This window comes from Eublepharis macularius, chromosome 6, assembly GCF_028583425.1.
Source record: "Eublepharis macularius isolate TG4126 chromosome 6, MPM_Emac_v1.0, whole genome shotgun sequence".
Classification (NCBI taxonomy): Eukaryota; Metazoa; Chordata; class Lepidosauria; order Squamata; family Eublepharidae; genus Eublepharis; species Eublepharis macularius.
This window is the reverse complement of record NC_072795.1, coordinates 13,832,178-13,849,021: the sequence shown is the minus strand read 5'-3', so window position 1 is coordinate 13,849,021 and position 16,844 is coordinate 13,832,178. Positions and strand designations below refer to the sequence as shown.

Sequence of the window (16,844 nt, the reverse complement as noted above, 5' to 3'; positions counted from 1 at the left end):
ACAAACTCAATTTCAGCAGTCTCCCATTATAATTTTCCTTTGAAGTTTCTCTACTTGAGAACTGCTACTGCTGGTTATTGAATGTTGTGATTTTTAATATCAGATTTATGTCCATTCTCTTTGCGAGTCCAAGTGAGATTCTGCAGGTTCTTTGAGGTAGTAGAGGTTCTGTCGGATGGGAGAGGGGAGATTATAATGTACACTTTATAAGTTATACTCATATGCAGGGCTTTATTTCTGGGAAAAGAGGTGGTGGAACTCAGTGGGTTGCCCTTGGAGAAAATGGTCACATGGCTGGTGGCCCTGCCCCCTGATCTCCAGACAGAGGGGAGTTTAGACTGCCCTCCACGCCGCTCGGCGGCGCGGAGGGCAATCTAAACTCCCCTCTGTCTGGAGATCAGGGGGCGGGGCCACCAGCCATGTGACCATTTTCAAGAGGTTCCGGAACTCCGTTCCACTGCGTTCCTGCTGAAAAAAAGCCCTGCTCATATGTTAAGCTGGTGTTCTGGCTCCTTTCTTTGTGTGACTTGAATTCCCTGTAGCCAAAAGGCTGTTTACCCCTCAGTCCAGTTTGTGCTTATGTGTTTGTGTATTGCTAGGTCTCCAAAACCACTTGGCTGCTTTATTCTCCCCTCCCACCCCACCTTATTCTTCCCCCTCCCATTCTGCAGCTTCCCTAACTCTTTTGTTGGCTTTGGCCAACTTTTGTGTCTTCTCCCTGCTAGCGACATCTCAGCAGTCTTGGGCTGCAGCTGATAAAGCAGTTCATTCCATGTTATCCTGTATGCTGTGGACTTGCCAGTGCATGACAGAGGATTCTGGATCCTGAACATGGAGTGCTCTGGCCATTGAGCTTACAGGGAGATTTCCCAGGGAGCTGCTGGCCTAGAGGCTCACCGGCAGCAAGGAACAAAAAAAAGCCAAGCTCTGGCAACTGTATACTGGTACCATGTGACTCAGCTGCGGTGCTGGCTGGGGTCAGGCCACCAGCTGCCTCTTTCTATATTGCTGCTGGTTGGCAAAAGAAGGCAAGGGGTGAGCTGGTGGTCATTGATGGTACCACTGATCTCAGTGCCCCTGCAGGGCTGGCTTGTAGCACCACAAGGGCCACGGCTTGCTCCAGGGCTGTTTTCACTCCCCCTTTCACCTTTGATCATGCACAAGGGTACACCGTCTGGTGCATGCAGGGCATTTCCCATGCCTGTAGGGCTGCTCTGTTTCTTCATATGTTCTTGGGAGTGCATCTAGAATACACTCTGCACTCTCATGGCTGCACATTTCTAATGAAGATAGGAGTAGGGAAGCTTGTCTACTATTACCAGTGATAAGGGTCCCTGAAAATATATGCTGTGTAGAAAAGGTGAAAGTGTCTCATGGCTGTGCAGGAAGAGCGCCTTTCTTGCCCACCCTTCAGCCATAAAGCGGATGCAAGAGGCCAGCAGCAACACTTTTGCAAACTGCATCATAAGCATTGCACAACTGCACATGGTCTCTCTGAAGCAAAGCTTAGAGTTGAAGCAGTTGCTTCTGTTGGACTATCAAGAATTTCTGCTGCTGCTGCTTTTTAAAAAAGTGACCTCGTAGTGACCAAGGCTGCAGTCCCGTGCCTACGTACATGGAAATAAGCTCCCCCTGGATATAGTGGGAATTACTTCCAAGTAGTCATGCATAGAATTATACTGTGAGAAAAACCTGATGTTGTGCAGGCAGTTTTCAGTGGAACTTCATGTTACATATGCCTGTTGAGCATTGCATATTAATACTTCAGGGGTGGGCTGCATGGGCAGATCAAGTTCTAAAGTTTCTGAAATAGGGTCAAGCAATCCAAATGTATTGAGCTTGGGGAATAAGAGGGTTACTACAAGATTCTGGGTTGAGTCGAAAGGTCCTCTTCTACTGGCATAACAGCACTTATACTAGCAGAATGATGATGGATGGGTTCTTTTTTATGATTCCCCAATCCCCCCATGGTATTTGTGAATGTCCCTTTAACTCCCAGAAGCAAGAGTTTTGGAGGGCTACAATAGGAAGGTGGAGTCAGGAAAGTTCTGTTCTACAAGCGTCCCTCCCCCTGTGGTAATTGGGATCCAACCCTTTGGTTTGGCCACTAGAATGAAGACGTCCTGTTAGCAAGCTCTTTTGTGTTTTCAATAATCAGCTGATAAAAACAAAGCTGTTATACCTCCTATAAAGCTCCCTTTAAGCAGACTAACTATGTACGTATATGAAGCCCGAGAGGCATTAAAGAACAGTGAGAAGAAATCACTCTGCATTTGCTCAAAGGTTTTCTTCCATGTTTTCGTGTACGTTTAATAGCTAAGCCTTAACTCAAACTAAAGACTTGCTGGTGGCAACTTTAAAATTTTCCTTTCAAACAGAAGTGTTTTTCAGCTTTATTGTTAAGGAAAATTCCGTTTCTTTTCAAAGAAAAGCTGAATAAAGCCAGAAGGGCTGGAAGCTTCTGCTGTGTTCAAAAATAAGATTGTTCTAATGGCTCTGAAGGTTCCTGTACAGTAACTTGAGTTGAATTGTCCTCATGTCCCTTAAGAGCAGGGCGAGCCAAAAACCTGCCCTCTGTTCCTCGACCTTGAACGGCCTTGTCTGCTCACTCTGTACATTTCTGCATCGCCAGACAGGTTTTTTTGTGTGTGTGTTTCTGTTTTTCACCAGGCTGAAATGGCTTCTTATAGCAGAGAAATTGTGGGTGGGTGGGTTCTGCAGGAACATAAGATTCGGCCAGTGGATTCTGTTCAGGGTTGCCAACTCTAGGCTGGGAAATTCCTGGAGGGTTTGGAGGTGGAAGCCAGGAAGGGCCAGGATTTGGAGAGGGAAGGGACTTCACTGGGCTGTAACGGCATGCAACCTACCCTTCAAAGCTGCCATTTTCTCCAGGGCTACTAATCTCCGTAGTCTGGCGATCTGTTGTAATTCCCGGAAATCTCCAGGCCCCGTTTGGAGGATGACAACTCTAGTCTGAAGGTTTTTTAAAAACATCCTCACAGATAAGATCTTTGCTTGGACGCTGAGTTTTAAAAAGTTATCTTTCTAGTGCTGGAAGCTCCCTGTGGACTGGCTTATTTATTACATTTTTATTCCGCCCTTCTTCCAAGGCACTCAGAGCAGAGTTCAACCCCGTGGGGTAGGTTACACTGACCAGGGCCAGTGTGAAGTCCGTGTGTCCCTCATGTGGATGGTTCACAGATGCGCTCTGGGAGTTCTCGGCTTGGAACTTGATGCCTGGGTGTATGGGCACTCAGTGCAGATTGGGACCGTAGAGAGCAAGCAAAGGATGTGTAAGCCTGACCTGAAATTGCTCCTGGAAGCCGCTGTTTTCCTCACTGAGGAAACTTGCGTGGAGTCCATCAGTACATGCAGGTCCCATAATGGCAAATGGAGGCTCCCGGGGGCTATTTCAGATCAGGAAAACGGTGGGAGAAGCTTTCTCCCAATATACTGTGATGCTGCCCAGAATTAAGTTCTGAGCATAGGAGACTGACCAGGAGACTTAATGATCATGTGGAATATACAAGGGATTAATAGTGGATGAATTGTCCCTGGGAGAGAGTGACTGGCCCAAGGTAGAGGAACATTGACCCAGGTCTTTCCACTCCTTGTTGGGCTCTCTGCCTGCTTCGCCATGCTGGCTGTCAGATGCACCAGGATATAGGCTTTCTTTGCATGGGCATTTTTTTCCACTTTTGGCCCCGTACCTGTGTGTGCAGGCAGAGAATTTGGAAGAGAACCCTTGAAACGCTGCATAGAAATCTGATGGGGGAGTTCAGTGTCTGGAATTCCGAAGAAAACCTGAAGAGGTCTTGGGCCAAAAGCTGCAAAAATCGCCCATGGGAAAAAAGGCCACCCTTCAAGTCAGAACTGAGACTTTTGTGCTCTGGGTGAGCCCATCTTGGATCATTGTATGACTCTTTCCCCACTTCAGTTAAAAGAGTACAAAAATGTGGCTTTTACCAACTTGACTGTGAGTGCAACGTGATCCATAAAGCACATTAAATGGTAACCGATCTAGTTTAAGTGATCTCAAATATGATTTCTGGGGGAAAAACAGTATTGTGTGGTCAAGGGATGTATGAGTATTTTCTTTTTACTCTACTGGGTGTGTGTATTTCAGCTGGCTAAGAATTTTTTTACTTCATGCATCCAGTGGAGTCATCTCTAATCCGCGGAAGCTTATACTTAAATAAATCTGTTAGACTTTTGTTCTTCGTATGTATCATTAAAAATGAACAAACAACCGGAGCTAAATGACAGTGTTTGTGAGATCTTTCAGTGTGATTCTAAGCATGTCTGATGACAATACCACAGAACGGAATTTGTTCTTGATAAACGTGGTAAGGAATGCAGCCTCTGGCTGTCAAATTTTAGATATGAAATGTCTAAGGCTGTCTGTCACACAGGTAATAGGACGGATGCTCTTTAATTACCCAAATTACTGTAGTTTTTTGGCAGCCTTGACACAGGGTGTGTTTTGGTCTGCAGGGCTATTGGAGGAGAATCAATTTTTTAAAAGCTGCCATCTGCTGGCCAGACAGAAGTATCATGTCGTTGAAGCGCTCAACAGCTGGTGCCTGTTTGGGGCACAGCCGTGGCTGGAAAAGGATCAGTAGGGGAGATAGCTGCTCAATAGCAGATTTTATTTTTCAGATTCCCAGCTACTGTTTTCTCATGTTAGTGTGGCATTAATGCAGATTTCTCCCAGCCAGCAACTCTGAATTCCTATTTCCATGCAATGGAAGGAGGATGGGATCACTTCCTTTATAGGAAAATGGGGGAGGCCAGGTGGGTGGGGTTTTTTTTTAACAAAATAAATTGGTAAAAAGTGGTCTCCCTATTAGTGTTGCCAGCTCCAGGTTGGGGAATTCTTGGAGATTTTGGCATAGAGGCGGGGTAGGGGAGGCACCTCAGTGTGGCATAATGCCATCCTCCAAAGCTGCCATTTCCTTCGGGGCAACTGATCCCTGGATATCAGTTATGCTTCTGGGAGACCAGCAGACCTCACCCAGAGTTGGCAAGCCTGTCTCCTATGCTGTGTGTGGGTGGCGGGGGTGGGTGGGGGGTGGAGTTTGCAGAGCCTCTGAAAGTGGGAGGGGCATAGAGTTGCCAGCCTCTGGGTGGTGGCTAAAGATCTCCCAGAATCACAACTCATCTCCAGCAGACAGAGAGCAGTTCCCCTGGAGAAAATGATTGCTTTGGAGGCTGGACTCCATAGTATTATACACAACTGAGGCCCCTCCCCTAACTCCACCCTCTCCAGGCTCCTTCCCCAAAATTTCCAGGAATTTCTCAACCTGGGGCTGGCAGGGCAGCAAGGAAAAGAAGTCGTTTAACAGTAATCCTGAGCAATTATACTTTTCTAAGTCTGAAGAAGTCAGCAGGCTTAGAACAGTGTAACTGTTTAGTACTGGCTATGTATGCCACCAAAGAGCCAGTTTGGTGTAGTGGTTAAGAGCGTGGGACTCTAATCTCTGATCATTCCCCACTCAAAGCCAGCTGGGTGACCTTGGGTCAGTCACAGCTTCTAGGAGCTCTCTCAGCCCCACCCACCTCAAGGATGTTTTGTTGTGGGGATAATAATAACATTGTTTGTAAACCGCTCAGAGTGGGCATTAAATTGTCCTGAAGGGCGATATATAAATGGGTCGTTGTTGTTGTTGTTGTTAAATTGGAGAGATGCGTCCATGAGATTTGTCCAACAGATCACCACTAAAGTATATAAAATGTTTATCCCCCAAAGGAGAACACGCAGATAGGCTTGCCAACCTTCAGGTGGGACCTGGACATCTGGGATGACAACTCCTCTCCAGAATACAGAGAACAGTTCCCCTAGAAAAAAAGAGATCTCTAGAGATCTGTTCCCCAGTGATCAGGTCCCCTAGACTCTGTGACATCATACCCCTCTGAGCTCCCTCCTCTGCTTAAACTCCACCCTGGCCAGGCTCCCCCACCCCAATCTTCAGAAATTTCTCAGGTTAGAAGTGGTAACCCTAACATCCAGCAATGATAATTGCACAAACACTGTGTGGTCCTCGCAACTGGTGATGGTTCTGCCTTGAAGATAAAGTAGCATGTTTCCTTAGCAACTAGATTTTGTAGTTTGCTGAGAAAATATATTTATTTAAAAGATTTGGATCACACATTCTCCAAAATCTGCAGGAGTATATGCATGTGCACACACAGAGATTTATGCTTGCCTGGCAGCCAAAATTTTGTTATCTACTCTTAATTGTCTTGGTAGGTTTTCAGGGGCCTTGTTGGAGTTTCCAGTTAAGAGTACTTGGTCCTGTTATGCCTGGAGTCCCAGTTTCTGTTTGCCAAAGCTGAGGGAAAGAATGCGACAAAAACCACCAAGTACAGGAAGGATTGTTATATAATCTTTTTATTGTTTCAGTACTAGCATAATTCTGTTGACTTCACTGAAATTACTTCCAGTGTCTCCTGGAAAAATATCTGGCTCGGGAAGCTTGATCGCTCTTGAAGCTCGCTCATAAAATGACTGGCTAAGCAAAGCTACATGCAAACATAACATTATTTGAGCAGTGCTTGGAAGCACACTTTCTGCGTTGTGTTCAAACCGTTTTCTCTCCAGGATTCAGCGCAAGGAAAGCTATTTCTGTAAGGCCGTTTCCATATGTCCTTAAAGGGACAGCCCACTCATTGAACGCCGGCAGCTTCCCCCCTTGACTCCAGACATCTCCATTTTCAAAACGGTTGCAGGCTGTTTGGCTTCCGTCTTTTCAGTGCCTTTTTTGCGACCACACTTTCCCGGGGGCCCAAAAAAGGTGGCGGAAAAAAAAACAGAAGCCAAACAGCCTGCAACAGTTTTGAAAATGGAGATGTCTGGAGTCAAGGGGGGAAGCTGCCGGCGTTCAATGAGTGGGCTGTCCCTTTAAGGACGTGTGGGAATGGCCTGAGTCTGCAGTAAATGCTCATTAGCTAGTGCTTGTGACCTCATGAACACTCCCTTCTCTGGAGCTGATCTGTAAAAATGTTTTGATTTGTTTCCTGAAAGAAGTAATATCGTAAATGAATGTCTCAGAGCCAAACTACAAGTGACGTCTTACACAGGTTGGACACTAGTCGGCTTCCCTCAAGTTTTGATGGGAAATGTAGGCGCCCTGGTTTTACAGCTTGGCTCTCCATTACAGCTGCAAGACCAGGAGGCCTACGTTTCCCATCAAAACTTGAGGGAAGCCAACTAGTGTCCAACCTGTGTAAGACGTCACTTGTAGTTTGGCTCTCAGAAATATACCTACAGCAGCTCGCTTGGCATTAGAGCATGAGGAAGGAGCAGAAAACATGGCAAAAGTCAGAAGGAAGCAGGACATGATCATGGGGAGGGAAAAAATCTTTTGCGACTTCTGTTTCCCAGTCATGTTGATATGCAGCCTGAGTGTCCCAAGACTGCCAGTGCTGCAAAATTTGGGGTGTTTCTGAAGAAATAACTAAAGTGAACATGTAAAGCTTCCTTATACTGAATCAAACCATGAGTTTAACAAGGTCAGCACTGTACTCAGACTGGCAGCGGCTCTCCAGAGTCTCAGGCAGAGGTCTTTCACATTACCTACAGCCTGATCCTTTTAATTGGAGGTGCTGGGGATTGAACCTGGGACCTTCTGCATGCCAAGCAGATATTCTACTACTGAGCCCCATCCCCAATGTTTAGTAAAGGAAGGAGCGCATCGGCCAAATTAAAATCATTTGTGTTGGGAGGTGAGGTTGCTTCATGGTGGTCACCGTCAGCTCCAGGACAAAACACTATTTCTGGAGGGGTTGTTGGGAGAACTGTAATTGGTTTCCATGGTTTTCCTGGACACTTGGGAATATCTGGTTCTGGGAGTAAATCAGACACAGAAAAATCAGAAGATTCTCTGGCGTTGTCTTGTTGGGGGAAAGGTGCAGGGAGCCCGGCACCGTCTTTATTGGGCACTTCCTCCTGTAGACAAGACTTTGCAGTAGATGGTTGATCTTCCAGGATTCGGGCAACTGGTTCCCTGGAGGTTTCTTCTTGCTTTTTCACACCTTCATGAGATTCTTCAGAGGAGTTTTCTTTTGTTTGTTCCTGTTTATGGCCCGAGGCACTTAAAGGGCCAATTCCCATACCTCTTCTTGAGCCTCGGAAATGAGACTTTTGTTTTCCAGTCGTTTGTTTGCTTTCCTCAGGAGGTAAACTTTGAAAGGATCGGAAAGGGGTCATTCCTGGAGGCCATGCAGCAAACTGAAATACCAACATCACATACTTAATTAGTGGGTAGCTGGGGTGATCTGTAGTAGAAGATACAGGTCCAGTAGCACCTTAAAGACCAACTGCTCTTTATGACCTTGGTCCAGCATACCTGCGGGACCGCCTCCCTCCCTATGTTCCTCTATGGCACCTTCGCTCTTCTGAACAGGGTCTCCTGCAGGTGCCAGGCTGCACGTGGGTGAAATAATCAACAGCAGCCTGTGCACGGGCTTTGTCTGTGGTGGCCCCTACCCTGTGGAATGACCTGCCTGAGGAGGTCAGGAGAGCCCCCGCTCTCCTGGCTTTCAGCAAACGATGCAAAACTGAATTATTCAAAAAGGCTTTTTACTCAAATGGGAGGGCTGTATTGTAGGGATGGGGTCTCAGAGGCTTCGCTAATGAGTTAGGGACCGTAGACTTCACCACTATGTTGCCTTATATATTATCTGTTGCTTTAAATATGTACTTCTGTGTACCACCAGTGCTTTATGTTGTCTAATGTCAATCCTAGAAGTGATTATGTTCTGTTTCAATATTTTCTTCTACTTTGTATTGGATTCTTGCTAACACTATATCTTTTTAAACTTGTATCTATTTACCCTATGGCATTGTTTATGGAAATGCCCTTGATACTGTATGGAAATGTACTTGATACGGATTGTACTAATCTCATACTGTGTAATCTGCCTGGAGTCTCAGAGAGAAAGATGGACAATGAATGAATGAATGAATAAAACAGATTTCCATGGTATGAGCTTTTGAGAGTCAAAATATCTGACGAAGGGAGCTTTGACTCTCGAAAGCTCATACCCTGGAAGTCTAGTTGGTCTAAGGTGCTATTGGACACGAATCTTGCTTATTTACTTAATTTATTACCGGAGTCCCTTGCCCAGCCCACTCTGAATATTCAGGCTTGGTACTGATATGCAAAATGAAACAAAACAATCATTGAAGTGTCAGGAAATGTAAAAATATTGACATGTGACCCCCTTCCTTCAGGCTTACTCCAGACTCCAAACACTCCCCTCCCCCAAATTAAACTCTTCTAGACTTGCTTAGGCCTTGAGAGCCAGTTTGGTGTAGTGGTTAAGAGCAACGAGACTCTAATCTGGAGAACCGAGTTTGATTCTCCACTCCTCCGCTTGAAGCCAACTGGGTGACCTTGGGTTAAGTCACAGCTTTCTCAGCCCCACCCACCTCACAGGGTGTTGTAAGGATAATAATAACACACTTTGTAAACTGCTCTGAGTGGGCATTAAGTTGTCCTGAAAGGCGGCATACAAAGTGAATGTTGTTGTTGCTGCTATTGAAATACCCACGTTCCAGACTTCAGTTTAAAGATCATTTTGTGTCTTCAGTGATCTGCTATGGTTCTTCAGTATCTATAACAGAGTTCTCCACAGTCTCACAGAATTACAGTTCCCAAGATCCTTTTCCAGGAAGCCAGAGTGTTCATAAACTGGTGACTTCAAGATACCAACAAGCATCTCTCAGTGCTCCCATTGTCCTACCACAGCCTGCCCCAACTGAAATCTCTAAACAGCGCTCACGGTGCTTGAGGTGTATCATCATGGGTACAAAGTCGCAGGAGATAATGAAGCTGGGACCATCAGGAAGTCAAGCCTGGCGTTGGCCTCTGCCCAACCACCAAGCTTTGGCGAAAAGAAGGAACACCAAGACCCACCAGCCACACTTGCAAGAACCTCTACTAGGCCAGAGCAAGTGACGTGGCGAAGTGTGACCATTCCCTCAATAAGAGTTTTAAGCTGTGATTTGTTGCTTTGTCCTAATCTGTGTCCTAATCTAATCTACGCTGTTTCCTAATCTATAGATGTCCCAATCTAATCAACTTTGGCTCATGCTTCATTTCAACTGTTTGGACTCAGAAACCCTGTGCAGGAATTGCTTTTGATAAGTCACGTGGCCTTGGCTGTAGAGTGAGGTGATGAAGGGCACTCCTGGCCATGTCCAGAATTTGGACTTCCATGTGAAGAGAGAGCCACCTGAAGCCTGGCCTGAGTGATCTAGGGAATATGGTACGCTCCGTGTCCCTCTTGCTTTGGCATCGTAAGGCCTGCCATGAGGTGTTCTTTCATCTCTTAGGGTTGCCAAATTCCAAATGGGTCCTGGAGATCTCCCAGAATTATGACTGATCTCCAGCCTACAGAGTTCAGTTTCCCTTGAGGAAATGACGGCTTTGGAGGGTGGGTTCTATTGCTTTACGTTCCCGCTTAACTTCCTCCCCTCTTCAAACTCTGCCCTTCACAGGTTCTACCTCCAAATCTCTAGGAATTTCCTAAGATGGAGTTGACAACCCTACTCATCTGCCATCTTTTAGGCTGCTATTTCATAGATTAAATGACTTATTTGTAATGCTCTCAGGGGATCCCAGAGAAACGCAAGGGGTGAGGGGCAAGGGAGCAATATGTTTAGAAATCATACCGTAGCTATAGTCCGGTGTTGCTCCTGCTCACACGTCACATTAGGAAAGATTTTTGACTCCCAGGGTATCACGTAAATCGAGGCGATGCACTTCAGTCTTTTCTGTCAACAACACAAAATTGAGCACAGACATGCCTTGAGTCACAGATTATTTCTCTCTCTCTCTCTCTCTCTCTCTCTCTCTCTCTCTCTCTCTCTCTCTCTCTCTCTCTCTCTCTCTCTCTCTCTCTCTCTCTCACACACACACACACACACACACACACACACACACACACACCACATTATAGTATGCATAACTCGGTCTTGAACACTGATGGAATTCACGTGTGCATGTACAAATGACATACAGCTAAGGCAACGCCGCCTTGTTTTCATTCAGTTGTGCCTTTCCTTTTGCTCAGGTGTGTAGCATTCAAAGCACAGAGCCCTCGGTGTGTACCAGTCCCCCTGTGCACCTGTCTCCACGCCAACAACATCGTCTGCCATATAGACAGGTAGATCAAGGGAAGAATAGTGGATTTTAAATTTCAACATTTCATTTCGTTTGGAAGCCATGATACAGTGAAAGGGTTTTGGCCATGCATCAGGCAGAGACACCTTATGTCTTACGTGCTTTAGTGAAGCAATGAATTCAACAAGTTAAGGCAGGAAATGTAAATCACAGCCTGCCATGTTAAAGAAGTTAGCAAATACAACTCAACAGTACAATCTTACACAGATAGTTTCAGGTGGGTAGCTGTGTCAGTCTGTAGTAAAGGAGCAAGATTCGGGTCCAGTAGCACCTTAAGGACCAACTAGATTTCTAGGGTGTGAGCTTTCAAGAGTCAAAGTTCCCTTGACTCTCGAAAGCCCACACCCTGGAAATCTAGTTGGTCCCTAAGGTGCTACTGGACCCGAATCTTGCTCTCCTATGCAGTGTTACTCCAGTCTAGGTCCATTGATTTCAATGAGTTTAAACTGGAGTAACTATGAATAGGATTGCGCTGTAAAATATTATGACAAAGAACTTGGTACTACTAGGATTTAAATATGCAAAAGAGACTGCAGATGGTCCCTTTGGGGTCTGCCATCTCCCGTGAGAACGGAGTCAATTGGTTAGTCTTAAAGGTGCTACTGGACTCTTTTTGAGTTGGGTGAGTTGTCATTCATTCTTCCCCTTGGTAAGTTGCTTTGAGACCTTTTAAAGCTGAAAAATATATTAAGTGGGTCAATTAGGGGGTTCACACAGCTTAAATGAAACCTGATTATGTAGACCTAGAATTAAATCTCTTAAAAATATATATGGAACTGGAATACTGTGTGCCTATAATCTAAACTTCAGCGCAGTATAGTAAAAATAACATTCGCTTTAGAGCTGTTCCTGCTAACTTACTCCATCTTCAGGGCTGCAGTCTTCGTTTGGCTTCTGTAAGTTGTCATCCTTAGAGCAGTTTGTCTTCACAACGATGAATATTATTTTGTATTTAATTCCAGCCACAACCTGAAATACCAGCAGGAAGATCACTAGAAGTCGCTGTTCATTTTAATTGTCGCAGGTTTAATGGGGTGCTGACTCTATAGCAGCAATTTTTCAGGTAAAGCAAAACCTTTTAACTGCAGATTATGATCTAAGATGAACGCAAAAATGCCAGAAACTGATGAATTTAGAGGATCTCTGAGGCCGCTGGTTCAAATCTCACATTTGCCTTCAGCCTCAAAGTATTTCCTCTTTTAATAATAATAACTGCATTTATATAACTGCACACCCTGACCTGGATAGCCCAGGTGAGCCTGATCGCATCAGATCTCGGAAGCTAAGCAGGGTCGGCCTTGGTTAGTAATTGGATGGGAGACCTTCAGCGAAGAGCAGGGTGCAGAGACAGGCAATGGCGAACCACCTCTGTTAGTTTCTTGCCACGGAAACCCCACGAGGAGTTGCCATAAGTCTGCTATGACTTGAGGGCAGTCTACCACCCCATATATACTGCCCTTTTAGACAGATTATTGCCCACTCAGAGCAGTGAATGATGTCAGTGTTGTTATTATCCCCACAATCCAGCTGGGGAACTGGGACTGAGGGGAGCAGCTTACCCAAGGCCACCTGCAGAGCTCGGGGCAGTAGTGGGATTCAAACCAGCAGAATGCTGATTCGCAGCCCAGCCACTTAACCTCTATGCTACAGAAAATCATCATAATAAATGTGCTTATATACTGATCTTCTAGACAGATTAGTGCCCCACTCAGAACAGTGAATATAGTGTTATTATCCCCACCATACAACTGGGGAGTTGGACCTGAGAGGAGTGGCTGACCCAAGGCTACCTGCTGAGCTCATGGCAGTAGTAGGAGTCGAACCAACAGAGTCCTGATTTACAACCCAACCATTTAATCCCTTAACCAGGGTTATCCACTCCACTTCTTGATTCAGTAGGGATTTGGATCTGGGGTGGTATCTCCCAGACCAGTACACTTTTAACAAGAGCATTGCTGCCCTGTGGCAAAATATCTGCGCCGTGCACACAGATTTGGGAATAAACTGAAGTGTTTGTCCTAGGGCCGCTGGCTTGTTTGGGAAATTCCTGGAAATTTTGGGAGTGGAGCCTGGAAAGGGAGTGGGGAGGGAAGGGACTTCAGTAACATACAAAGCCATAGAGTCCACCCTCCAAAACAGCCATTTTCTCCAGGAGAACTGTTCTCTGTGGCCTGGAGATCAGTTGTAATTCCTGGAGCTCTCCAGCCACCACCTGGAGATTGACAACCGTAGCTTTGTCCTGGTTTGAGCCTGTTCCATAATAAATTGAAATATGACAGCAGTAGAGTTCAGACCTGGGATGTAGCTGCCAATATTCCTTCGACTTTATAATAGGCTGCATCGTTGCTCTCCGCGTTATACTTCTCCAGGGCCGCCCTCAGTGGTTTCTCCAGTTCTGGACTGTCAGTTGCAAGTGGCTCTGGACAACCTGGACAGCTACGAGGGGCTGTAAGGGAAACCAAAAATGTTCAACGAAATAAACTTTCCATGAGATGAAAGTGCTCAGATCCAAAGGAGAGTCCTTTGAATAGGATAGTTTTTTTAAAAAAAAAAATCTATTGCACTGTCATGTTTGTGTGGAGGTTGATGTGGGTTTAGGTGCAGTCGGACATCAGCAGGTAATATACCTAATCTCCAAATGGGTTAGGAACTTTCTGGAGTGCTTTTGGGCAGAATACAAAACCACAGCATTAATCCATGTAAGCCAGAAAGATAAGGCACAGACAGTGTGGCCTAGTGGCATCCTTACAGAATACAGCTGCAGGAGAAGAGAGAAGCTGGAGATTAGTTTTCTGTGCCAGGGGAAAAGCTCGGTGGACTTTGTTTCACTAATGGTGCAACTTTGTAGGGGTGAAGGCGCTCCAGAGGAGAGCTCTGTGGTTAGCAGAAATAAGTCGTAAGGTCTGTCCCTTTGAGTTCTGGGGGTAGGGGGGGCAGGCTGAGCACAGTGTATACAAAGCTCCCTCTTTTCACCAATAACAGAAAAGAGCAAATCACAGTCCTTTCCCAGAAAAAGAGGTCTCCTGATTGCTGTATAATCTCATACGAGAAAGAGAGAGTGTTTGCACACAAACGAGCAAGCATTTGAACCCAAGGCCAACAGTTAATACCGTGCACTATCGGACCCCATTTTTTCCTGTTATAGCACAAAATGCCTAATCTACATTGTGGCTTCATGTTGGACAATGCATTTTGAATACAATGTCAACGCAGCAGTTGCTTGCAGCTGGATTTCCCTGTGTGAAACAGGAAGATCCACTTGCAAACAATTGCTGAAGTACATCGAAATTGCATTCAACGTGCATTATCCAACGTCTGGGAAAGAAGCCTATACTGAGTCATAGGGTTGCCACCTTCTGGGAGATCTCCCAAAATTACAACTGGTTTCCAGACTTTAGAGATCAGTTCCCCTGGAGAAAATGGCTGCTTCGGAGGGTGGAAGCGATGGCATTATACCCTGCTGAGATCCGCCCCCTTCCCCAAACTCCACCCTCCTCAGACTCCGCCTCCAAGTCTACTTTAATTTCACTAGTGGGCAACCCATAATATAAATGTGCTCTACTAGATCAGACCAAAGTCTGTCTAGGCTGCTGTTCTGGTCAGCCAAAAATACTTTACTGGGAAAGTTCCTGGTAGGCCAGGAGCAAACTGAGCCCAATTGTTTCCCCGTGGCACTGTTTGGCTTAGGCCTGGGCCATGGCAACCGGGGCAGGAGGTGCAGCCTAGACAACACAGCAGGAGCCACAATCCAATCCACCCTCGGCCGGATGTTGCACAACTGGGGCATTTATTTATTTAGGGAATTTATATGCTGCCTTTTCAGACTCCTGCTCGAGGTACCTTACAAGTAACCGCCCCCCCCCCCATAATACAAACATAATAATTATCAATATACAAACAAGAGGGGCATAACACTAGCTAAAAACAATCTCTGAAGGTGGTGATCTTTCATTGTTTCTAGAACTTTTTTCTCAGTGGTATAATAATTCTGTCCACGGAGGTTCCATTTAGTTAAAAGAGCAAATCGCTCCGTTCAGAAAGAGAAAAAAGCACACCGTGCCACAGAATCTGCTACTGTTGAATGCCCGGCGTTGATGAACTGGGCAGCAGCTGTCACAAACCTTCCAGCTCGCACTCCTGTACTGCAAATTGAAGGTGGTTTGAAATGTTGATATGGACGAGAGCCTTACATCTGCCTTCACGCTGTAAGGAAGAAAGCGAGAAAAAGAAAAGAGGGATGTGACTATTAAAGCTAGAACCAAACAGCAAATACAGCCAGTTGGGTTACGCATCTTAATCTTCGCCTTTCTGGATTTCCTGTCTCAGGATGTGACCTGGCTTGTACTGGGAAAAGGAGGCAGAACATAGGAAAGGAACGGCATCCCCCTAAATCTGTTTCTGCACAAGAGTCCTTTAGTGCTGCAGTTGGCTGGGAGCAGGTCTAATTGCTGCGGTTCTGTGCTGTGCTTAGTGCAGTGAGACGCCACAGTAACCAGGTTTCTTCTTGATCCTCATAAGCAAATGAAGTTTTCCAAACATCCCTTTCCACATTGACCTATCTGCTAAAAAATCTCAATCATCTCCACTGCGGAGACGTGAAACTCAGGGACAAGCTACAAGTGACGAATGACACAGGTTCGACACTTGTCAGCTTCCCTGAAATGTTGATGGGAAATGTAGGCATCATGGTCTTGCAGCTTGGCTCTCCGAGTGCTGTCCAATGGACTTTTCAACTGTCACTTGCCCAACATTCTGCCAAGCTGCCCACATTTCCCATTGAACTTGAGGGAGGCTGACAAGTGTCCAACCTGTGTCAGGCGTCACTGGTAGTTAGGCCTTCAGACCATTATCAAGTAGAAGGCAAGGCCGTAAAAGCTAGAATTAGTACAATAAACAGTGTGATAGTTTTAGGCTTACCAGCTTTCCACTGGCTTACCAGCTACTCCATTGTGCCAATTCAAGCACCAGTGGGAGGCAATTTATGAAAAGGGTGTGCACCAGTGTTGTGCAGGCACATTTTCATCACATTCATCAATAACCATAAATGACATCATGACATGGGGTGTGTGTGTGTGCTATGATTTGCAACCACAGAGTTTTTAAAAACGTGCGCCAGGCTCAATTTCTCCTGAAGGTTGCAGGTTGTGACCTGGCAGTCCTAGTCTGGCCATTGATCCATCAAGGTCAGTACTGCCTACTCTCACTGACAGTGGCTCTCTAGGGTAGGGTTGCCTGGCAACTGGCAGAAGAGTTGGGGAAGAGGACGTGGTGGTGGTCAGTGTTGCAGCTGTGATGATATCACTTCTGTGGAAAACTTTGAAGTGACAGTGGGTAGTTCTATGAATCGCCAGAAACTCTGTGGTGTGATATGGTGACACATAATGCCAGTGGATTTTTTAAAATTCCCCCCCACCACTAATTGGAGCAGTGGCAGGCAATGGAGCTCAGGAGGGAGGGTCCTCTGCCCCAACCTGGAGGGTAGCACCCCTACCCCAGAGTGTCAGGCCGAGTTCTTTCACATCACCTCCTAGCTGATCCTTTTAGCTGGAGATGCCAGCGATTGAACCTAGGACTTTGAGTGGAAATGCATGTTGGGAATTACCTGGGGGTACTCAAGTATAGACCTCAATTTACATGCAGGCTGTCTCTTGCTGG

The 16,844-nt window shown here is 45.9% G+C and overlaps 1 protein-coding gene across 1 annotated transcript in view; it reads right to left on the bottom strand.

The window, feature by feature from the left end:
- Nucleotides 1–7,139: 7,139 nt before the first annotated feature.
- KNG1 (kininogen 1) overlaps nucleotides 7,140–16,844 on the bottom strand; it is a 33,179-nt gene continuing 23,474 nt past the window's right edge. The window contains exons 6-10 of the mRNA XM_054984265.1: nucleotides 15,311–15,392; nucleotides 13,484–13,635; nucleotides 12,051–12,158; nucleotides 10,679–10,780; nucleotides 7,140–8,230 (exon numbers count right to left, since the gene is read on the bottom strand). Coding sequence (XP_054840240.1) covers nucleotides 7,652–8,230; nucleotides 10,679–10,780; nucleotides 12,051–12,158; nucleotides 13,484–13,635; nucleotides 15,311–15,392 — 1,023 coding nt within the window. The 3' untranslated portion in view covers nucleotides 7,140–7,651. The remainder of the gene's footprint in view (nucleotides 8,231–10,678; nucleotides 10,781–12,050; nucleotides 12,159–13,483; nucleotides 13,636–15,310; nucleotides 15,393–16,844) is intronic.